The sequence below is a fragment of the Pinus tabuliformis genome, chromosome 3_2, assembly GCF_031772625.1.
Source record: "Pinus tabuliformis cultivar Carrire ecotype Pingquan chromosome 3_2, CPIR1, whole genome shotgun sequence".
NCBI classification, from domain to species: domain Eukaryota; kingdom Viridiplantae; phylum Streptophyta; class Pinopsida; order Pinales; family Pinaceae; genus Pinus; species Pinus tabuliformis.
The window spans coordinates 56,882,039-56,906,565 of record NC_142302.1 but is presented as its reverse complement, the minus strand read 5'-3'; the positions used below and the strand labels follow the sequence as shown (position 1 = coordinate 56,906,565).

At 36.2% G+C, this 24,527-nt stretch overlaps 1 protein-coding gene and 1 pseudogene across 1 annotated transcript; one reads left to right on the top strand and one right to left on the bottom strand.

The window, feature by feature from the left end:
• Nucleotides 1-3,016: 3,016 nt before the first annotated feature.
• LOC149179787 (uncharacterized) lies at nucleotides 3,017-4,014 on the bottom strand. The gene is made up of 3 exons (XM_089418060.1): nucleotides 3,748-4,014; nucleotides 3,562-3,654; nucleotides 3,017-3,389 (listed from the first exon to the last, which is right to left on the bottom strand). The coding sequence occupies exons 1-3, from the start codon at nucleotides 3,874-3,876 to the stop codon at nucleotides 3,192-3,194; spliced, it is 420 nt and encodes a 139-aa protein (XP_089274186.1). The 5' UTR covers nucleotides 3,877-4,014; the 3' UTR covers nucleotides 3,017-3,191.
• A 1,712-nt stretch (nucleotides 4,015-5,726) lies between these two features.
• Nucleotides 5,727-7,984, top strand: LOC149179786 (scarecrow-like protein 1 pseudogene; annotated as a pseudogene).
• Nucleotides 7,985-24,527: the final 16,543 nt, after the last annotated feature.

Here is a 24,527-nt window from a genome sequence, read left to right as displayed (position 1 = left end):
GAAGGAAGTAATCTCTACATGAAGATGGATGAGGATAAATTATTAGTCACTCTTGTCTATGTTGATGATCTGATTTTTGCTAGAAATGATGATGAGATGAGTCATGAGTTTGCTCAAAATATGTCAAAAGAGTTCGAAATGTCGATGATTGGTGAGTTATCTTACTTCTTTGGACTACAAGTATCTCAAACCACAGTAGGCATGTTCATATACCAATAAAATTATCTTAAAGACATGCTTAAAAGACATGGGATGGAACACTGTGCACCTATGAGCACATCGATGGCCACAGATTGCGAATTGAGCAAATATGATGAATCCCCTTGATAGATGCAACTCTTTAGAGGTCAATAATTAGAGCTCTCCTATACTTAACTGCTACAAGACCCACCATTATGCAAGTAGTAGGAATGGTGGGAAGATTTCAATCATCTCCTAAACAATTCCATTTGTTGGCTATGAAAAGAATTCTCAGATACTTGAAAGGAACTCCTAACTTTGGTCTTTGGTATCCCAAAAGCACAACTCTTACAATGACAACTTACACCGATGTTGATTGGGCTGGAAGCGTGGATGATCGAAAAAGTACCAGTGGAAATGCATTCTTCATGGGAGATTGTCTAGTATCTTGGCTCAGCAAAAAGCAATCATCTATATCTCTTTCCACAACTGAAGCCGAATATATAGCTGCTGTAGATTGTTGTACACATATACTATGGATGAAGGAAGCTTTGAAGGATGTCAACATAGAAACTAAACAACCAATCACCATCTATTGTGACAACACTAGTGCCATCAGTCTCTCAAAGAATCCAGTCATGCACTCAAAGACCAAACATATTCCAATCAAATATCACTTTCTCTGTGAACAGGTCACTGAACAAAACATCAAGTTGGAGTACATCAATACAAAAGAAAAAATTGCAGATATCTTCACAAAGCCTCTTCCATGAGAAACATTTGAACACCTTCACCAAAAGATGGGGGTTATTTATCTTGCATCACATTAAATAATCATCTTCACAAGAGTAGGGCAGCATGTCAGGGGGAACAACATGACAAAGAAATCAATTTGATAGGGGGAGTACTTGGCCACCCCATTTTCCATTGATGTGAAAGGGGGAGAGGATGTCCAGATATTTCCATCAACGACAAAGGGAGAGACTATTAGTCAATAATTGTCATTGATGAAATATAACTCTCTTGATGGACACACTACAACAAAACCAGCGATTTGCGCCAGATTTAGCGCCAGATTTTAGTGCATTTTTTTTGTAATTGTGATGAGCAACCTGGCGCTAAATCTGGCTCTATTGTATAATTTTTAAAGCGTCATTTTTTGCACCTGATTTTGCATCCTTTTTCACGCTAGATTTTGCATCATTTTTTACACCAAACTATGCATCATTTTTTGCGTCAAATTTTGAACCAAGATTTGCATCTTATTTTATGACAGGTTTTGCTTCTAGTTTTGTGTCATTTTTTGCATCTATTTTTCATTCTATTTTGCTTCCTATTTTGTGTCATTCTTTGCTTCCATTTTTGCACCATCATTTGCATCAAGTTTACACTGTATTTTGAATCCAATTTAACGTCTTTTTATGCATCCATTTTGTGTCAGTTTTTGCATCTAGTCTTACGCCAGGTTTTGTATCTAGTCTTACACTAGTTTTTGCTTCTATTTTTGCACCAGCTTTGGTGCCTATCTTTGCACCATGTGTTGAATTTGATTTAGTACCAAATTTTGCATCTTTTTTGGACCATTTTTTACATCCACATTTACGTTTGATTTGTCTCCATTTTTCCCATCTCATTTTGCACCATATTTTGCGTCATTTGTTTCATCCAATTTTGCATCATTTTTAACACCATCTCTTGCATCTAATGTTATATCATTTTGAGCATCCAAATTTGCATTTATATTTGCATCTTATGTTGAGTCATGTGTTGTGTCCACCTTTGCATCTTATTTTGTGTTTAATGGTACATTCAATTTAGAGCCATTTTTTACGTCTACTTTTGTATTTGTTTTTGCACCAAGTTTTGCATCCAATTTTAAGCTATTTTATGCCCCTTTTTGCACCATTTTTTTGTGTCTACTTGTGTCCAATGTTGCACCATTATTTACACCGACTTTTTCATCCAATTTTGCATTTTTTTGGTGTCTAGTTTTACATCGTTTTCACCATCCAAATTTGCATCTTTTTTTGCCTCATTTTGTGTCCACATTTGCATATAATTTTGTGTCTGAGTTCGAGCCTAAATTTGCATGTGATTAGGAATCATTTTTTACATCCAATATGGCATCCTTGGTTTCACCTTTTTTCAGCCCCATTTTGCATCTTGTTTTATGTCTTTTCTTACATCTTTTTTTTTTCCTTTTTTGCACCCAAGTTTGCATCCCAAATTTACACCATTATTTGCATCATCATTTGGCATATTAATTTGTAACGTTTTTTGCTTCTTTTTAACGCTCAACTTTGCATCTTATTTTACATCTAGTTGTTGTCTTTTTTTGCATCTAATTTGGTGCCCATTTATGTGTCCTTGTTTTTGCCCAATTTGATATCCTTTTGTATGCCATGTTTTGTTCCCTTCTTTGTGTCAACTATTGCACAATTTTTCACTTCTAATTTAAAACACTTTGTATGTCAATTGTTTGCATTTTTTATTAATTCCTAGTTTAACATCCAATTTTACTTTCAATTTTGCATCCATGGTTACATCCGCATTTGAATTCTTATATAGAGTATATTTTTCTTTACATATATGACCCCCTTTATAGATTCATAGTGAAATATATGATAGTTTCTAAATATCATTAAAGCAGATATCACAATTCAAAATCATTTCTAAAGAAATTTAAGAGAAATTGACAACATTCATCCAAAAAAAAACTCAATGTGTCATTAACAATTTTCAAAACATGTATAAAATAGCAACATAATACTAATAAAATCATTATTATTTTTAATCAAAACAAGTAAAATTCAAATATGATTAACAAATCAAAATATTTCATGAATATCGTTATTCTACGATAAATTAACAACATACATAAATCAAACTCATCGTATGATTACAAAATCAAAATGTCTCATTGATATAGGGTAAATTCACAACACCCATCTAAACATAACAATGTCATTCTACACAATAATTTCTTCATAAAAAACAATGCATGTGCATGCCTAGCTACCACCACCAAGATCATCCTCATGATCATCTTGACCATCCTCATTACTCTGATCCACATCATCACCAACACCGCAACTATCATCATCATCTCCTCCTTCACCACCATCATCCTCATCCTCATCCTCATCATCTCCTAATATATGTTGAACATAATTTGGATCATCGTCTTGGCAATCATTACCTATAGCATTCTGACAAAAAAAATCAATATTACATGTTAGTATTAATTACATAACACAACGCATGTTTTTGTTATACAATGTTAACCATAAAATGAGGTAAGATATAATATCTAATAGTACTAAAAAATAAAATGAAAATATGGTTTAAAAGTATATTGGAAATCCAACTAAGATTACATACCATAGATTCCATCCAAACAATAAATTCAACCCATCTCTTTTGCTGCAGCACCTCCTTTTCCAAATGATTTGGAGGTCTTCCATATTTTAGTTCCTATCAATCAGTAAATAGGGAGAAATTAGATAACAATGACTTTCTTCTAGTACAAAATTTATTAAAAAAATATCACATGTTTAATATACTTACAAACGTTGTTATCAGTGCTTTTAAACCTTTATGGCCACTACGATGAGTGACTTTTGTCTTGGTTAACCTCGCCTTGGATGCCTTGTCCTTAAACATAAACCAATTCAATTTATTTTCACACAAATACATGTCTAAGATACTTATAAGTATTAATACATTCTAAATAATGTTTAATGAAAAATTCAATACCTGAATGCTCTCATTGCCGGCTTTTCTTTGTGCATCCAACTTCTCATATGATTTTACAATTTCTTTCCATACTTTAAAAGGTATGTCAATAGGTCTTTGTTTCAGTCTTTGATCTTGAGGCATTGGTCTAATTTTTCTTGTTTGGTTAAAAATTTTGGTTAAAAAAAACCGAACAAGTAATTCACATCAATGGCATGGGGACTCTATGGATATGTGTAAAAAAATGGCTATAAAGAAAACATCCAAAAAACATATGAGCTCTCCCTTTGATGGTCACTTGGGGCATATGGCTGGAAAGGAACAACTCCATTTTCGAAAATCAAGGACAATCCTTTCTCAAAGTCCTTCCTAATATTTGCTCCAAATGTCTTAAAATGAAAAACAAAATTCAAACGTCATCCTTAAACATCTCCCTTAAATATAACGTTGGACCATAAATTCTTCACTTTTATTGTTATCGGCTCTGGAATGATTTTTCTATATGCAATTATATAATGAAATATGTGTGCACTAATGAAAAAACATTGAGTTTCATTTTTCATAATCACAAACAATGAAAAAAGAATCACACATAACTAGCATCATTTTGGAAATTTTATATTTATTAAAAATCTTTAACATGTTTTCCTCCCATATCTCATAAAAAGGTGTGAAATTTTTTATATACTCTCCAATAAGCCTAAGGATCACATACCTTTTAAAACTTTGCATTACCATTATATGTTTCTCCTTGAAGATATATAATATGTTTCTTCTTTAACATATATATTATGTTTCACATTTCTTAATATTTGACAAAATACTAAAGTTGAAAAGAATATAAAATCTCACTTTTTAGAATATTTTATGATATAAGAGATTGATTTAAGTGATGTTTTGGGTTAGGAGAGGTTAGCTTTATATAATAAAAGAATATTAACCATTTTAAAGTCTAAATTTTGACAATTCAACATAATTTGGCTTAAGAACCTTGGATGCTTCTCCATTTTTTTTGACATCATGTATTGATTATGTTGTTGTTGGAGGTTTTACACTAAGTTTTTCAACATCGAGCTTAGTAGGGCTTGCACCACCGGGGTTATTAGTAAGAATCTCATGATGTTTGCATAGCCATGATTATTAGAATCAAAATAGTAGGATTTTCACTAAAAAACAGTTCATAGAGCTTTCCTGCTGGGGAGAAAATCACAAGTTCAACTTCTGCAGTGCAGAGCACCGAGAGCTCGTAAGCTTTCTTCAGCAATCCACCTACGTTTGGAAAATGTAGCCTGCCTGTTGGCGATGTTCTCAATCCTCTTCCTCTGCATCTTTCCCCTCACTATTCTTGTATGTCCTCTTTCGTTTTTCCCTCCAAACAAACCCTCTCAAATTGAGAAAGCAGAACAACTCACTCGATGAGAATCCGAATCCAATTATCGCTTCTAACAATAACCCAATACGATACCAGAAGTGATTACACAAAACCTCATTGACTCTTCATTTGTTTGGAAAAGAGCCAAGCATATACTTCTGACGAGGGTTTCCGTCTCAACTCTGGCTCGCAGGACATCGCTTAGTCAATTGCGAGAAAAGTTTTCCACCTGCCTGTCACATACGATTTGTCACACTATATATTAAAATCAGGGACAATCCTTTCTCGGAGTGGACAATCCATTTGAATGCATTGATCAATGCTTTGTGCAACGCTGGTAGAGTGGACCATGCAAGGAACTATCTAATGGAGATGAAAAAATTTAAATCCTGATATAGTTTGCTATAGGACATTCATTGGAGGCCTATGCAAGTTGGGTATGGTGGATGAGGCAGTGAATCAACTGGCGATAATGATTAGAAAGGGTCTCTCACCCACATATGTTCTGTACTATTCACTCATCAAAGCTTGCTGCAAATCAAAGAAAGTTCAAGCCGCTGCCCAGATACTGAACAAAATGCTTAGGGAACGTGTTGTTCCAAGTCATGCAAGTTTTATCTATGGCATGCATCATCTTGGGAAGGTAGGAAAAAAAATTGAGGCATAAAAATTTCTTGAAGAAGTGATAGATTGTAAATCCTCTGTACATGTTAAAGTATACACAGAAGTAATGTCTGCTCTATTTCAGACCAGTGAAGTGGAAAAATCATTACAATTAGAAGGCAAAATAATTAGAAGAGGTTGTGAAACTAAATTTTTGACTCTGTAAAACAGTGTTTCTCTAAGGGAAAAATTGATGAGGTATCCAAGATTTTAGAAGGCATAAACCAAAGATATCCGGTACAAGGTATTACATTATGAAAAAATTGAAATGGTCAGATTTATTGTTTTTCCAAGGAGACCACTCTTGCTTGAAGGAATGGAGAGGGCTCTGCTCGTAAGAAAGTACTGAACCAAGACCATTGTCAAAAAATGTTGAACCAAGAGTATTGTTAAAAAGCAATGTTGCTTAGTTGCATGAAAATTTAATTGTCCAAAATTTAATTTTGGACTCTTTGTTGGCAAAATTTCATATAAAGGTATGCCCTTTTGCCTTATAACATGATGATTTTAATGAAAATGGAGGAAGGGAATCAACTTCAGAGAATCAAATGAAGTTAAAAAATATTAGATTATCAATTATAATCCATAGGAAGGGAGGAAAATAAAGGGTATGGTTGTGCTTAGCCTAAAACGTTTGCCTCTCATTTGAGAACTTTTCAAAAACTCAACTTTATTTCTGAATCTATAAAAACAACTCTAAGTTTACATCTCAATTTACAGGTAAAGATTCGGTTTAAAGCAAATCTAAAAATAAGAATAAGCAAATCCAGAACTAAGAATTTGAAGCATTATTATTGTGGCAAAGCAAGGCAACTAAAATTTGAGTGTGTGGGAACAAAGTGGGATCTAGAACATGGAAAACTCACCAAAAAAAACAGCAAATATTGTGGAAAGCGGAAAAGAGGAAAAAGAGCATCATTCCTTTGTTAATTCTCATACAGAATACAAATTAGATGCATGGTGTGAAGGAAAATGAAATTTACAGGTTTGTGGTTGAAATTTATTGGTGTATCTATACATAACACCATAAATAACATGCACGAACCAAAGAGGGCCTACAAGGCATAACACTAAAACCATTGATGATGTCAATAACAGAGTGCGTGAGGATGCCATCCCATCATACCGAGAACTTCCAGATTGGAAAAATTTAATAAATAAAATCAGCCTAAGACAGTGACTAAGACTAAGACCTAAGAACTGTAATTATCATGGACACCATAAATAACAAACACAAACCAAAGAGGGCTTACAAGGCATAACACTAAAACCATTGATGATGTTAATAACAGAGTGTAAGAGGATGCTATCGCATCATACCGAGAACCTCCAGATTGGCAAAACTTTGGGCACATGTAATGCCTTATAAACCACTTCGTCCATACACACATAATTAGGAGGGGAGTCTTAATGTGGAATCAGATCCCAACATAAGGATAAGCCACTATATCGATGTGGACTCAGATGTCCAACCATGGATACTTAAGATAAATCCATATGAGGTTTTAGTAGTAAACTTTGCATTCCAACTGCATCACATGCTTGATCAAAGTGTGTCTACAAAGAACTCATGTGACCGGCTTCTGAGGATGGTGAAGTCTCTCAACCCTAAAGTAGTCACAGTAGTAAAACAAGAGGTTAACACTAATAATACACCTCTCATTCCCCAGTCCATGGAAGCATTAAACTATTACTCATCAGTGTTTGAGTCGCTAGATGCTACACTTAAAAGGGATAGCAGAAATCGTATGAATGTTGAAAAACAATGCCTTGCCTGAGACACAGTGAACATAATTGCTTGTGAGGGAGAAGAAAGGATTGAGAGGTATGAAGTTACAGGAAAATGGAGAGCTAGAGTGACTATGGCAGGATTTAGTGTATATCATCTCAGTGCTAATGTTAAGGACACGGTTAAATCTTTGCTCTGTTAATCATATTGCAATAGCTATAAGACTAAGGAAGAAGGAGGAGTTATGTATTTACTATTTTGGATGGTTGGACAAAATTCTCATTGCAACATCTGCTTGGCATTGAGAGGCAACGACTATAAGAATGTTCTTGTACAAGAATTTGTTATAATTTATCAATACCATTGTTGAAACTGCATGTGACTTTCATGTGTGTCAAGGAAGAGTTCAGAAACCTGACACAATAACTTATTATAGGGGTAAAAGATGAAACTAATTTAAGGAAACAATGGTTTTTACCTGTCCTGTTCAACCAGGGATAAGATAGTTATTCGTTTGTATTTTGCTTCCTTATCCAGGTAGACAGGAAAATGCTAAGGCTTGCTAAAATCAATGATATGCCTGCCTACACAGTGGGTAATTGGATAGAGATAGTTACTATTTAACTTTCAGGAACTTATACTTCACTAGCTAAAAAGTTTTGGATTTTTTTTTCTTATGACCTTGAGTACAGAGTCTCATAATCAACTAGAAGAAAAATCAAGTCTATCTTTCAATTGCTTGAACCAGGACTATATCACGGATATTGCAACAATAAAAGAAATAATTCCAGTCTATAGAAAGGTAGCATAGTAATAACATACTTGAGTTTTCGGGGTGCTTCAAACAATCTCGTCCTAAAGATAGGATTCCAGGTTGTTTGCAGATTTTAATTGGTGAGGTTGGCTCTAATTTTGGAACTTCGTTGGCTCTGCTGCAGGTATCATTTTTCCCCAAATCTTCGCCAAGCCTTTTTCATGGACTCACTAAAGGACTCTCATTTTCTACATCCTTCATATGAGTAAACCTTCGAACCAACACTGGTTTTCAATACAAACTTTCAAAGAGAGAAACTGGCAGTTTGGAGCAGGTTACAAGACCTCCTTCTATAATGAACAGAGATGACCCCGGAATGTGGCAAAAGTTCTCCCCTTCAGCCGGTGCTAAAGAAAACAAAGAGCTTCTCTCTGAAATCTCTAACGACGTGCTTGGATGGCCTAATCTGACCAAAACTACAAAAATGTACCATGAGTTTTCCTCTACGTTGTTATATTGTGAAGGATAGTGTTTCCCTCAATTACTAACCGTTCCAATAGCCCCTGCTTCCTGATCCATTAGTTTTGACTTCTCCAGACACTAAAGAGCATTAACGATTCTATTCCATTACACAAAGATGAGCTGGAAGGGAAAACCCTTCAGAGCACAATATTTCATGTTGAGGTATCAAATTCTTGGTTCCATGGAAATAGAAACCACATGAAGATATCTACGAACCACTTGAACATCAAAAATGTTCAGTCTCAAAACTCTGAAGTAAATTTGTAAAGAATGTAGCATTAGCTTTCTTGGCTTAGTGAAATCCCTAATTTTCTATCCTATTTGCTTGTCTTAAAAATCTCACGAAAACCTATAAAGATTGTGCCATTGTGTACGCTTAGCCTCTAAAAGCCCTAGCTTTCTATCTTCTTCTGTGTAATTTGAATAGAACACCATCAAATACCAGAATTATCAATTCCCATTCTCCAAAACTTTTAAATGTGCGGAACTGAGACAGAAATCATTCAATCAAACCACTCGAAATGCATCTGAATGCTGATCCATTAACTTAAAGAACTTCTTCCCAAACTCTGCCATTTTTTAAACAAAATTTTGAGCACAACCTTGTCTAGTCCATTTATAGAGAGCGTTAGTTTATGAAATCTTGCCTGTAAGCCAAAATAGAGTCAAAATTTTCCATTGAAATCTCAGAATAACTGAACCAGAAATAACCCTTGTGAAATTTGCTGCTTAAAACATTGTTTTGAGCACGGTCTCTTTCTTCAGATTTATTTTAGATAATACGGTAGCTTATTTAATGAAATATTTCCAGAAAGTTGAAATATGGCAAATTTTTCCAATCAAGAACTCTAAATAATTTCATTAGGACAAGGCGTAGAGGATTCATGACGACGACAAGAAAATAATGGCGCTTTGCAATTTTAGCACTCTCTAGCAGAAAAATACCTTTTCTGAAATCGTTTTGACCACGAAGAAACGCAGATGAACTGTTGGAAGTTGTGCAGAGAGAGATCTGGTGGCTCGTGGATCGATTCTGGGGAAATGTTTATGCGATTGCAAACCATGATTGTTCATATGCGAGCTACTGAGCTCGTTGAGAGGGATACGCGCAATGGCGCCAAACTACCAAGAGGATTTGAATTTAAAGGCGGGATAGAATATCTACCGTCCGATCATGTCATCGACGGCCATATATTTGTGTTTCAGTAAAACAGATTTTCAAAGAATTTGAAATATTATACATTTTATAGAATTTGAAATATTATACATTCTATTATTTAAGCTGAATAATAGTTTTACTTTGGAAAAATAATTGGGCACATCAAATAAAATATTGATGCGACGGACATAGAACTCCGAAACAATAATGCACCCTTCTCTTACTCCAAAACAATAATGCACCCTTCTCTAGCTGATTTGTCAATGCTTTCTTTGAAGTGGAACTTAAAGAATTAAGTAATTATTCATTATTAAATTGGGATTTTATATAAATTAATTGATTATTTATTAATGTTAATTTCATTTTATAATTTTATAGTAATTTTTAATAGATTTTTGTTAAAGATAATTATTTGAGCTATTATTGTATCAAGATTTTTGTTGTGTCTTTTATTATTATATTTTAATCCACTTTAAACATGCTCAAAATATGTTTTCATCTTCATTTGTGGAGATTATCTACTTGCATATTCAAAAAGTTTTGATGTAGTTTTTGCCTTGAAAAATGATTATTGTGATTGTAATGGTGAGAAATTATTCTATAAATAGTGTTAAGTGTTATTTAGAATAAATGAGAAATTCTTTTTGAATATATAAGACTAATCTTTGAGAGAATAGATATATATTCCCTAATTATCACATAAACAAGGGGTTAATCTTGCATTTAGTGCTTTATCTCTGTAGAGTTTCGCTAAACAAAGGGAATACCTCCTCCTGCGTGACTTCGATTGTCCCTCCCTCTTACAGGATTGCAAAGCATTAAGAATTGAATCTTCTTTATTTTAAAGATGTAGTCTTGTCGAATATACCAAAAACATAGTAGGATTCTTTCATTATTGACAAAATCAAGCACATGTGCAAGGGAAGTATTCATCTATGGATGGTTAACAAGTTCATTAATAACTACAAGCAAACGCTTCAAACTATGTATTTAATGATCTCTAGTCATCATCTAAAGAGTTCAAGAATCAAATCAATTCCAACCTAAGTTCTAAGTATATGGTAAACCTCTACTCTAGAGGTTCTATTATTGTAAAATTTCACAACTATGGAAGTTGTGGCAAGGTCTCAAAGGAGGGACTTTCTTTTTGGGGCAAAACTAACCTTTTTTCAAAAGATAGTTTCTATAATTGAATCCATCTTCAATATCCATTTCTTCAACCCCACTCTGGATTTGAATATTGAATCCCCCCTACTTATTTTGGGATGAGATGATCTTTCAAAAGCCAACATAAATATATTGGGGACTTACAACAATATACAAACTAAGCAAGGAAGGGTATACACACATGTGTTAGAATTTGAATTGAAGTTTACTTGAGCAAAGGTATAACAATGCATATTTAATTAAATATTGGTGATTTTAACAACCACGTCCATTAGATTAAAATAATGATACTTTATGTGTATCTATATGCAAAGACAAAATACTTGAAAGGCACCTTCCCAACAACAAAGGTCATTATAAGAAAAATGGAAAAATAACAAGTTGATGGGTGGTATGATTGAATGAAGAATCAAAGGGCAAGAAAGAAGAGACATCCAAGTTTAGTCCTAATAAAATATTTTATGGCCCCTTCCAAGGAGTGCGTTATTAAGAGGGACACAAACATGATCATGGAGTTTGTGCTAAAGTCTTATGGGAGAAATAGGAAGCATGTGAATGAGATATTATGGATTTCAAAAGAGAAATCATGTTATTCAATCCAATAGAAGCAAGGGGATTGGTGCTACTTGAGACTCCATAAGCTCTAAATCAATTGGTGAAAGCAAGAAGTCTAAAAGATAAATGCAAAGAAAGGAATATCCATCTATGTACAAATCTACAATAAATAAATTCAAAATTATACAGTGTTTCCATATAGACAATGTTAGGTCCCTATAACACTAGTGATTCCCCCATTACTAGTGTCATTGTGGCCCTTACTGTTATTGTTGTGCCCTTATTGTCCCCATATTGTTATTATTGTGCCCCATAGAAGCCCACTATTGTTATTTTTGTGCCCTTATATTATTATTGTTATGTTGACTTTGATTATATTGTGACCCCTTAGACTCCTATATATAGAAATGAGGCTTTGTCATTTGTATCATCCAATAATTGTTCTTTTGTGTATTGTAAAGGAGGTTGCCCCCTCGAAGAGGCTGATTTCTAAGTTGTTGATCTATCTTTTCTATCTTTTTGTGAGTTGGTTTCATAACAGACAACCTAGGTTCGAACCCTAAAAAGTGTAGGGTCTTTGTGAGTGTTTGTGAGGGAATGTGTTTGACATCACATAATTGGATTCCCTTCATCATCAAAGAGACATGTGTCCCAAAAGTCAATTTGGTTTAAGTGGATGTTAATATGATACATTGTATATTTTCTGAGGGTAGTAGCACAATTGGAAAAAAGCATGTTGGCAAGCCCTTGTGTATCCAAGTGATCGAAAGTTCAATCCCCCAGACATATCTCACCAATTGAACTTAAAAAAAATATGATACATTGTATATTGCAAAGCCATTAAGTTAAGTAATGACCTTGGCTAACCCAAATATTTAATTAGAATTTAAGCTCAAACACAACATTAGAAATGAAACCTTCACTCTAGATCTAAGGATATAGGGGTCAACATTGGATATTGGATACAAGACAAGGTGATCAAATGTATCTCTTGGACTAGCATTTTTTACAAAGGAATACAAATTTTAATGCTTATATTAACATGTATGTATAATATAATAATGAAATAGTCACTCTTTAGTTCATGGATAAAAGTGTTGGTGTGGAAGGAAATCTCGAGGGATGTGTCACTATAGTCATAAAAATTGCATTTATTGTGGCACATGGAGAACTTATTAATTGGGTGTAGCTTTAAAAATGGATAGGAGTGTTATCCTCCCCACCTAACTGCAATTCCTACAAATGACATATTTAGTGATTAATGAGTATATTGTTGTAATAATTTTGAACCCTGTGTTAAGAAATCCCTATGCAATCTAATTTAACTTAGGTACCATCCTCAAAATGAGGAGAAGTCATTTGTGGGTTTCCTTAGAATGTGTATTTCAAGGAAGAATGTGTACTTTGTTGATATGTTGAAAGGTTTTACGGTCTTTGTGTTTTAGTGTACCATGTCATGTTTGGCATTGAGCGTTGGGTGTGTTGGAAGCCAACTCTTGGTAAACTCAAATACACTTGTCCTAAGGAGGGAGTTGGGGTTTTAAGGTTCTCTGGTTGTAAAAGCTTTCAAAGTCAATGTTTTTCATCCTCTTCTTGCAAATTGCAGCCTCAAGGCCATTCAATGAGTTGGTGGTCATGCTTAAGGTTTTCATCCTATTCTTGCATTGTGCTTAAGGTTGATTGGTACCTTGTTCCATGAATTATGATCAACTTTGGGTCCTCTTTCAGTAGACAACTCCTAGCCACAGTATTAAAGGCAACATATTGGTTTCCTTTACTAATTTTAGCTTGTAATAAATTTAGATGTAATGGTTGTCACACGCGTTCATATACAACTACCTCATAACAAAGCTAACACAAGCACTTCTACCCATGCCTACATCACATCACAGAGGAGGAATCAATCAATATTATTCAATATCCCGCATTCGAGTATCCCTCCTTTGAGGATTCAATCCAACATTTATGGAGATCAGGTCATCCATTTACAATAACTAGCTTTGCCATATAGCATGTTCATATTCCTATTGCCATGGCCGAAAGTACCACCGACATATATCTTATGCAATACGAATAAATAATTAGAACGCCTCAATGGATGCAATTCATCCTATAATGCATAATTCATATATTAGATAACCCGAACCATAGGCTCTACCGTTTCAAAACAAAATCATTTATCATACATAATCAATAATCCGTCTGCCACAGTTGCATGACACGTTAACATGTGTATCTTAGGGATTATGCACAATTAATCAGAAGCGCAGCATTGGATGCATAGAACAAATAACTTGTACCATAGTTTATACAGTCGAGCCTTAACCACAGTTAAAAAATTTGCATAGCGACTCAAGCACGACTATTCACTATCTTAACAAAAGACAGGTTAACACCAATTCTACATAAGATCCACATACTGTGACTGTAATTAGAATTTCATTTATGTGCATCCATAAAATCATCTCATTAACGCCACATGCAGTGCATTTAAAACTCAAGCAAATTCTCTCATATGCTAAGGAATTTATAACATAGAGGGTAAGAAACCAACATACAGAACAATCCACACAAGTGAGTCAAACTAGATCAAAAGAGAGAACGACACTTGGAAAACAGAGCACCACTACCCAACCTAGAAATGACTCTTCAGTTCACCACCGAGTCGAGGTTCTTGCCATGGATCAACCGCCTCCAATTGATCTATGCAATGGGTATTTAATACCTTCTTTCATGATATGGTTTCCATTAGCGGTGTCTCGCTTTTATGGATCCTTTTATCCATTTGCGTAGGCTTATCTCATAAAAGCTCACCTTTCTCTCCCATGAGGATTTTCCTCATAGAAGATTGCCTTTCTCTCCCGCACAACTTTTATGTTTTTCTCAATGGATATTTATCTCCAATCCATCCAACTTATATAGAATTAAATCGAAAAGCTTTACCATGAAAGAATTATCCTTTCCCATTCACCAATGTAATTTGGCAAGAATCTCATCTCTTGGTGTCTCGCTTTTCCAAGTGATTAATTTATTAATAATGTATTTACTTTTTATATTACACATCATACCTAGCTTTTCTCAGCGTAGGTTTGCAAAGTTTGACACACAAGGGAGGGGTGTTACATTTTGGATCCCTCTCTTTCCTTAAGATCCCTCCAACTGCAGCTAGAGTTCTTAGATGACTGTAAGGATGAAGCCCCTATTGGAAAGGGACAGACAGTTTGAAGGTGTCTATCTTGTTGGTAATTCCTATATCGAAAAGTTGTATTTTCATAGTCCAGGGGTTGGGAATACACAATCCCCATCCACTTGAGCTCAATTTTATCTTCGCAAAACTTCATTGGGATCTACCTAAACACATATGCAAACATAGGTGAAAATGCCTTTCAAAAGTCTTTCCCTGTCTACTTTGACGAATCTTCCAATAAAATTGCCCACTTTTTCTAAGAGATCTAGATGGGTAAAGTGAATGGGAAAACTGGGAATCTTACCCATACTAGAGTAGTCATCGGCAACATAGTGAGAGGATTGAAGTTAGGAAACCATGGCTTCACTAGAAGACCAACTCATCCCCAAAACCATGGACCTTGGTCAAGGATTTTTTTCTTATCCTCAAGACATTTGAAGATCACCACAAAAAAACATGGGTCTACATCCACCCAAATCGGCATTCATCCAATCCTATCATAATCGAACAGAAAAACGCTACTTTTTCAATAGAAAATGGGGAATAAAATTATCACCCAAGGATAATGACCATCGCATCAAGCGCTCAATCATAAGGGAGGAGCAATAATTTGACAATCACACGTCCTTGATTTCTGTTGATTTAACTCTGAACACTCACGTAATATTCTCTTGCTTGGCGAATTAAACACCATTGCATGGAATGGACGAGGATTGAGCCGAACCCTGGATGAAGCCCACTTCATTCTCATCTAAACACAAAACTATATATACGTCAAAGCTATTACAATAGATTCTGACTGTCAACACCTCGAGGTTCTATTTATATGTGGCTACTTTTTATGGTTACTATTGAATGTGTGATTGGCAATAGTAATGGCAACTTAGGGTTGCCAAATTTCCTTCGATTCCCTCACTACATCCTAACGCAAATAGTTGTTCAATGCCTTGGTTGTCTTTCAAAATTGGTAGGCAGCGTCTTCTTTGATATTTCTCGATGGTTTTAATTCCACTACAATCACAACTTTCATTTACATAAACTTCGTGTTTTCGCACGAGCGACGATTGTTCCAAGGTGAAATGTCACTTGGATGGTTTCAATGTTGTTGACCCATCATAACTAACTAACGGATATGCCCATTACAATTTTATACCACCCCATTATCAATATCAATTATGCATGGGAACCAATTAAAGCAACTTTTCACATTAATTTTATATGAGCATGAGAACATGTGTTAACAAGCAGCCCATAAAGCCTCATTTTGAATGCCATAGTCACTTAGAAGGAATTCCTCTTGTAGTAGCATCCTCCCTACTAAAATTTGCTAGTGCTAACATTAGAACCACCATTACAACAAGATATCTTTCTAGTGTTGACAACACCATTATAGTAAGATACCTCAAGAGAGACAGAAAATTTAAAAAGTATGATAGTAATACGTATCCAGAAGATGGTATTGAAACTAGTAATTGTTCACGAATCCATAAGATTGTAAGGTCATTCTCATTATCATAATCATTGTCATCATCATCACCATCATCCTTGTCATTGTTATTGCCATCATTACATTATCATCATAATCACCATTCATGCCATCATCATCATCATTATGGACATTGTTTGCAATTGTTCATAATTGTAGATGTTGTAAGAAATATCATCAACCCAAAAAATGTGATCAGTGCTAGAAAAGGGTTGTTTAGGACACATTGATATACTTAAGAGAAATAACAACTCTATTTTTGACAGATGATCGATGATGATCATCATCACCACCATTATCATCGTCATTGTCATTTTTATCATCCCCATCATCATCATTAATGTAATTTCTATCGACATTGTTGTAATCATGCATCATCATCATTCATGCCATTATTGTTTTTGATGATGACCTAGATGAAAATGATGATCATGACACCAAAGATAATGCTTATGATTATGAAAATGACAACATCTAAAATTGGGAAGATTCGCCAACGTCATTAGCATCGTCATCATCATAATCATTGCCATCATCATCATTGTCATTGTAACCACTATCGTCTTTATCATCATAATCACAATTCATGTCATCGCCATCATCTTCATTTTCATCATTGTCAATATTATTGACATTGTCATCAATTGTTCATAATTGTCAATGCCATAAGGAATATCATCAATGCAGAAAATATGATGAGTGTTGGAAAAGGGATGCAAAAGCGAACATAGAAATGGGGACAACAATAGAAGTAAAATTGGATGAAAAGTGGATACAACATAAGTAGATGCACAACAACATGAAAAACCTGACACAAAAGTGGATGCAAAAGTAGATGCAGTTGTCAATGCAAACTTGGATGCAAACATGAAGGCAAAAGTGGAAGCAAACATGGGTCCAATGGTAGGTGTAAAACTTGGCACAAATTGTGGTGAAACAAATGTGGATGCAACAACGGAAACAAAAGTATATGCAAAAATGGATTAAACAAAAGTGGATGCAATAGGGGATGCAAACGTGGAAGCAAATGTGGTTGCAATGGTAGGCGCAAGATATGGTGCAACACAAGTGGATGTAACAATAGACAAAAAATATGCAAAATAAGATGCAAAAATGGATGTAAAAGTGGAAGCAAACATTGATGCAACAGGCAAAACAAAATTGGATGCAAAAAATGGATATAATGTAAGTAGATGCAAAAGTAGATACAAAACGAGATGCAAAACCCAATGCATAAACCTGACATAAAAGTGGATGCAAAAATAGATGCAATATTTGATGCAAAAGAGGATGTGAACATGGATGCAAAATTGGAAGCAAACGTGGATACAACAGTGAGTGCAAAACATGGTGCAAATTGTGGCATAACAAAAGTGGATGTAATGATAGATGCAAAAAAAGAATCAAAGTATGATGCAAATGAAGATGTAAAAAGGGACGCAAAAAGTGAAATTTAAAATGGGTGCAACAGTGGATGCAAAATTGTGTGCAAAAGTGGATGCAATAGAAGTCGATGTAAAAGTAGATGCAAAACGAGACACAAAACCCGATGCAAATCCCAGTCCAAAATTGGATACAAAAAGGGATGCAAAAATAGATGTAGTAGTTGATGAAAACCTAGACGCAAATGAGGATGCAAACGTGGATGCAAAATTATAATCAAAAGTGGGTGCAAAAGGAGGTGCCAAACTAGGCGCTAATTGTGGCACAAAAATATTAGATGCAATAGTGGGTTAGATGCAAAAGAGGATGTAAATATGGATGCCAAACAAGAGGGAAAAGTGGATGCAACAAAAGTAGATGCAAAATTTTATGCAAAACTAGACACAAAACACGATGTAAAACTTGGCGCAAAAGGGATGCACAAATGGATGAAAAAATGGATGCAAAAAATGATTTAAAAAAGGATGCAAAAGTCGATGCAAAAGTTGATGCAAGTGTAAGTGCAAAAAGTGGATGCAAATGAGGATGCAAAAGTATGTCAAACAAAATTAGGTGCCAAACTTGATGCAAAACCTGGAACAAAACCTGGTGTAAAGGATGACACAAAACTTGGCATAAAATTTGGTGCAAAACGTGGTGCAAAACCTATTGCAATACCTGGTGCTAAACTTGGTGTAAGATTTGGTGCAAAACTTGATGCAAATTTTGTGTCAAGTTTTGCACCATATTTGATAAATGGATGCAAATAGCACCAAAAATGGGCTCTAGATGCAAAAAAAGAAGTAAAAAGGGACGCTAATCACTGGTTTTGTTGTAATGACATTGATTTATTTGATGACATATGATGTCATGGATGGAAGTCACCAAGGATCACATGGAAAATTTGGATTCATGTTGACATGACACACTATGATGAGGATTGTCTGCACAAAAATTCATGCACAGTCAAAACAATTAGATTTGGACACCTTGAAGGCATCCTCTCAAAATGAACAATAGACCATTTTAAATAGGATTGTTTCCCCTTTCCAACAAGCCCTCGCACACCTCCAAACTCCTGGTGGTTAGAGAGAAATCATTTTTTAAAGACAAAATAGAATTATTTGTTTATCGAGCCGACCTGTACTTAGTCTCTCATGTCGGCCTGCCTATAGGAGACATGTCTTTTCACATTGGCACCAATCACTATATATATGGGTGCTCCAACATCATTTTTCTCATCAAGAATTCGGTGGAAAAAACAGTGAAAGACAACTGCAGTTCACAACCCATGAACTTGAAGGAATAAAGGACATGAGACTCAAAAGTTAAGGAAGCTATCTAATTCTGTTAGAAAAAGGAAAAATTTACTTGATATCTGAAGCAGACAAGACCGTAGGAGCTCGTACAGGTATCCACACTTAGCAACACATAACTCAGATCAAGGTGCAGTCTTTTTATGGCTCAGACCTTCTGAAAAAGCTCGGACTAAGCCACAATAATTCACACCACAGGAAGCAATAGAATTAGCCTTTTTGGACCTGTGACTGTGTAGAAAACTTCATACTTGCAAAAATGTTTCATTACAGTGACACTTCAGACTGTGGGGTGTTCTCAGACAAGTGTTGTCTATTATATCCTTTGTGAACCGGGCAATAGTGTATCTTCAACTATGGGTGCAGGTATATCCTCTTGAACTGGGCAGTGTTGAAGTTCGAACTATAAAATGTTTTGAAGACCGGAACTGTGGCATGCATTGGAGACCTTGATTTCTGGGATAAACTTTGGACAATAGCAGATTCCTCCACCTTAGTAAGCAGCAAGCAGTAGCACAAGTAGTGATGGATTAAGTGAAGTAAAGCAAGTGGACAAATGAAGTTGACATTGAAGATTGAAATCAACAACACTGTAAGGTGATCTCATTGATGGCAATCAAGTAAGTACATTTTTCATTTTTCAATTAAAAGAATACAACACAATATGATTGTTGTCCTTGAAGTTGGTGCTCCTAAACGCAAGGTTGGATCCTAGGATAAGATATGGTTGAAGCCCTAGAGGTCGGAGCCTCATCAAGTCCAAGTTGGTGCTTGGAAAACATTCATCATTTATTGTATTCAATATTTTCTATACTTAATAAAATCATTATTATACATTTCCCTAATTAAATTGTGAAGAATCTAACTGGTAAAAAGAACAATTGAAAAGAAATATTGATTCACCCCACTATCAGTATTTCCAACACACCTTACATATCCCCTTCACCATATGACACTTAAGGGTCACCACAAGGAATACATCCTGATATTTCACAGTCACTTGAAGCCCAAGGTTTTGAACTTGGAATTATCCAGAGTATTCAAACACTTGCTTCTCGTCCTCCACCTCAAGAGTCATCATCTCTGGAATCTGATCCAGAAACTCCTGAGGTTCCTGAGAGGTGTTTATTATTCCCTCTGAATCCACTTTTCGATCCATTGGTCATATCTCCTCAATGGCCATATAGTCCATTCGATAACCCCAACATACATTTGGAACGTTCTCCTGGTACATCGTGGATTCCTCCTCACCAATTGTTTACACCTATGGCATCAGAAGGTGAGATTCCAACCTCTCCTCGAGATCCTCCTCCAGAAGTCTCAGCCACTCACACTCCTGGTGTTGGCGATGAATATGAATATAACTTTCCACCTGAAGGCTTTCTATATGTGGGAAGTATGCCACCTCCACCACCGCCTGAAATAAGTGGACCTTTCTTTTTACCTAGGTTACACCTCTTTGGCTCAATTGGTTTCAGGTACTCCAAGTGCGTCTTCACTTTATCATAATCCCATTTGGTTGTCAGGCGCTATGCCTACTTCTGGTCCGTTTGTTTCAAGCGTGGCCTCTCAAATTCCTATACAAACTGCAGTTTCTTCAATTCCTGTACAACTGACAGTTACGGTTGGGATGGTTAATGTCCCTATAGGTTCCTCAAGTCCTCCATTAAGTGGAAAATATGTGCCACCACCTAGCCCACTGCATGGGGGACAATAGTCACCTCCTCCATATGTACATCCTGTTTTGGGTGGAACTTATGTGAGTGGATCTCAAACTCACGCTACAGGAGTTAGTCAAAATGTTGGAAATGTACCTTATCCTAGTGGATCATATATTCCATCTAGATCAGGCCAAATCCCGTATCAACAACCTCTTTCGACCCAAATACCCTACCAACAACTGTACCCTCTGTATGGCTCACAATAGCCTCAAAATCCACCTTTTAATCAACAAGCAAGACCCCAAATGCAGTCTGGTCCAAATCCCTCATTTGAGACATCTGGTCAATTTCAAACTGGAACCTATCAGTACTAATAGGAACCCAACAAATTCCACAAGGAACTTTTCAACAACAACAACCTTATATGCACCAAGGACCTTATGTGAAATAAGGTCCTTATCAACAGTCATTGCAGCAGTAAGGTCAACCCTCCCAGTAGCAAAACTAACCCTTGTACCAACAAGGCCAACCCTTACAACAACAAGGTCAACCCCTGCAACAATAGGGTCAACAATTTTACCACCAGGGTCAATCGTTGCAACAACAAACTTATACTCCATATTCCTCGCAAGTTGTTTATCCACCTTATGGTTCTCAACGGCCTATGAAAATTTAGTATCAACCTTACCTTGGTCAAAAACCACCTTTGTGGGGACAAAATCCACCCTTGTATGGTCAGAATACCTCTCAGTGGGGGCAATATCAAACTCCTTATGGTCAAAATCCGTTGCTTTGGGGGCAGAACCCATACCAACAAGGTTGGAATCCACAAAATGGGGCTTATAAAAGGCCCTCCATGCCTTTCAATCCACAATTTCCATTTCTAGCAACATTGGAACTACCAGATGTATCAAGGCCCACAAATGACCCAATACTCCATTCGTTGTAATGGGCTCTGGTTCCTACTAAGATTCATGGCGATTGTCCGAAATTTGAAGGAAAGTCTAGAGAAGACCCCTAGGCTCATGTTATGACTTACCATTTATGGTGTTCATCCAATTCTTGGGTTGATGATTCCATTCATCTACGCCTTTTCTAGCGAACCTTGACGGGTGCTACTGCGAAATGGTACATCGAGTTACCTCGAGGTGCCTTCCAAGACTTCAACACTTTGGAAATGACCTTCCTTACTCATTTCCAGTTGCTAGTTCGATATGAAACTGGTACCCATCTCCTTACATCTTTGAAACAGACAACCGCTATGCACATTTCTAATCACATCCATGAATGGAGACTTCGGTGTCGTCTAATTAAGTTCAAGATTCCTGACAAACTTTTAACAAAATGGTTTACCAAATCATTCGTTAATCAAATTGCTAAGGACATAGCTATGAGTGAATGTGTAACTGAAGGGCAAGCCATTCCCCGTGTCCAATATCTTGATTTGGTATATTCCCAATTTGGCATGTTGTATGATCTCTTGCCTGATGCTTCGAGACCGTCTACTGATCCTGCATCTTCCAAACCTCCAGCGACACTGCCTGTCAACGGTATTATTGGGTTAGTGACTCAAACTTCTAGTAAATATTCTTCTACTTCTACAAAGCAGAAATCCATTTCAACTACTGCATCCAATTCTCCTTCGAATCCCTCTCAAAATCCTAGTAAAACCTCTGAGGTTAATGCCGTTCAATCTACTACGGCAGACAAAACCTCAAAAGGTAAAAAGAAGGGTAAAGGAAAAGCCAAATCTGATACCTTGAAAGAAGATCCTCCAAATTCATCAGCTGATGATGCAATTAAACATAAGCCCAAATATCCTTGCCTCATTTGTGATGAAGATCACTATACCAAGGATTGTCCCCATCATGTTGAAGTCAGTCGTTTGTTAAAAGGCACCCAAGGGACACCAACTGTATTAAAAGAACCTTTTCCATCACAACAAACCCAATTGGTAGAGCAACCACAATCTTCTACATCTTCAGGCTCTCAGGTTTATATGAGTGGAACAACACCTATTTCTGTTGCCACTCGGTCAAAAGACTATCCGACTCCTCCCAAACAAGTTGTGGAGAAAGAAGTTATTGATACACCTTCCACTTCTACTCCACCCAATTCTGGTCCTCTTCATATTGAGAGACCTAGTAATGACTCTGTTATCCGACCACCTCCTAAGGGTGTCCTTCAGAAATCATCATACAATCTGAATGCGCGAGCTGCTCAACATTATAATATTGTCGAAGATTTAGCTCAAGTGCCTTTGACGATGTCTACCTTGGAAGTTCTCCAAAGTTGTCCATCGCAACAGAAAACATTACTATCTGCTATAGGAGGAATTGACCCTACTAATTCGAGTCTGATTACCTTTGACCTAGAAAATCATGTTCCACATCTTCCACATCAACTTGCCTTTTTAATCCAAGTCATTATCAAAGGGAAGACGATTCATAGGACTGTTGTTGATGAGGGTGCTTCCACCTGCATCATGTCTGTCTCATGCTGGAAAGCTATTGGCTCTCCACCTCTCAACCAGTCTCCTAACACCTTAGAATCCTTCGATGGTAGAGGATCTCGTCCATATGATATTCTCACAAACTTGCCCATAACATTGGAAGGGAAAACCGTTAATTTAGAAGTAGAAGTCGTTGATGCCAACTTGAATTATAACCTTCTACTTGGTCAGAGTTGGACCCATGCTATGTTTTGCATGGTTTCTACATTGTTCCATGTGCTTCGTTTTCCTCATGAGGGAAAAATAGTCACTGTTTATCAATTACTCTTTTTCTCTTCTAGCTCTTCAAATGGCAATGTGCCATATGTGGGAAATACTGACATCCCTTACGAGAGTGTTGGGGCGAGTATTTTTAAAGACTCTTCTCTTATGGGAACGTTTTCCCTCCCACCTCCAAATGTCGCTTCCATTAACATGATCTCCACTTCACACAATCCTTGGATCATTCCTCATCCCGATAAAGTTGATTCTTTTGCCGATGTCATGGTGCTCAGTCCATTGGCCACTTCTGAAAGTCATGCTAATCTTAGTATGCATCTAGATGCATATTCACAATCTCCTTGGCTTGGTTCTTGGGATTCTCCCGATCCTTTGAATGAGACATTTCCAACTAGCAAGAGTATCACCATAATTATGTCTCTGGAGGAAAATCCATGGAATGATGCCCATCATTGTTCCTCATTTCTTGCAAGCCTTAGTGAGATCTCTCCTTGTCTAGAAAACCTTGTTTCCGATGTATTGGTTCATCCACTTCACGAAGTGTTGTCCGGAGGAAACATGGGAAACATTTTGGCTGCCTTACCTAGTGACATCTCAGCTCAATATGAGGTTGTCAAAATCTTTCATTTGGGGGAATATTTTCCTCGCAATGAGCTCAAGACTTTTGCATCCCCTGTCATGAGAATTTCTCACTGAGATTTTACTGTTCGCTCATTATCGCAATGGGGCATTGATTTTCTGACTCGTAACCCTCACTCACCCAAGGGGCATAGGGGCATTGTCATTTATGTGTATCATTCCACTAATTGGCCGAGTCGATGCTTACATGTCATGCCAACGGTGAAACTACGATTTTACTCTCTCTTAATTGATTACCCAAGTCCCCAA

Coding starts and splice junctions, on each gene's coding strand:
- LOC149179787 (XM_089418060.1), bottom strand. CDS start 3,876: ATGTATTTGTGTGAAAATAAATTGAATTGGTTTATGTTTAAGGACAAG. Junction 3,655..3,747: donor AAGCACTGATAACAACGTTT/GTAAGTATATTA, acceptor ACTGATTGATAG/GAACTAAAATATGGAAGACC. Junction 3,390..3,561: donor TTGTTTGGATGGAATCTATG/GTATGTAATCTT, acceptor TTTTTTTGTCAG/AATGCTATAGGTAATGATTG.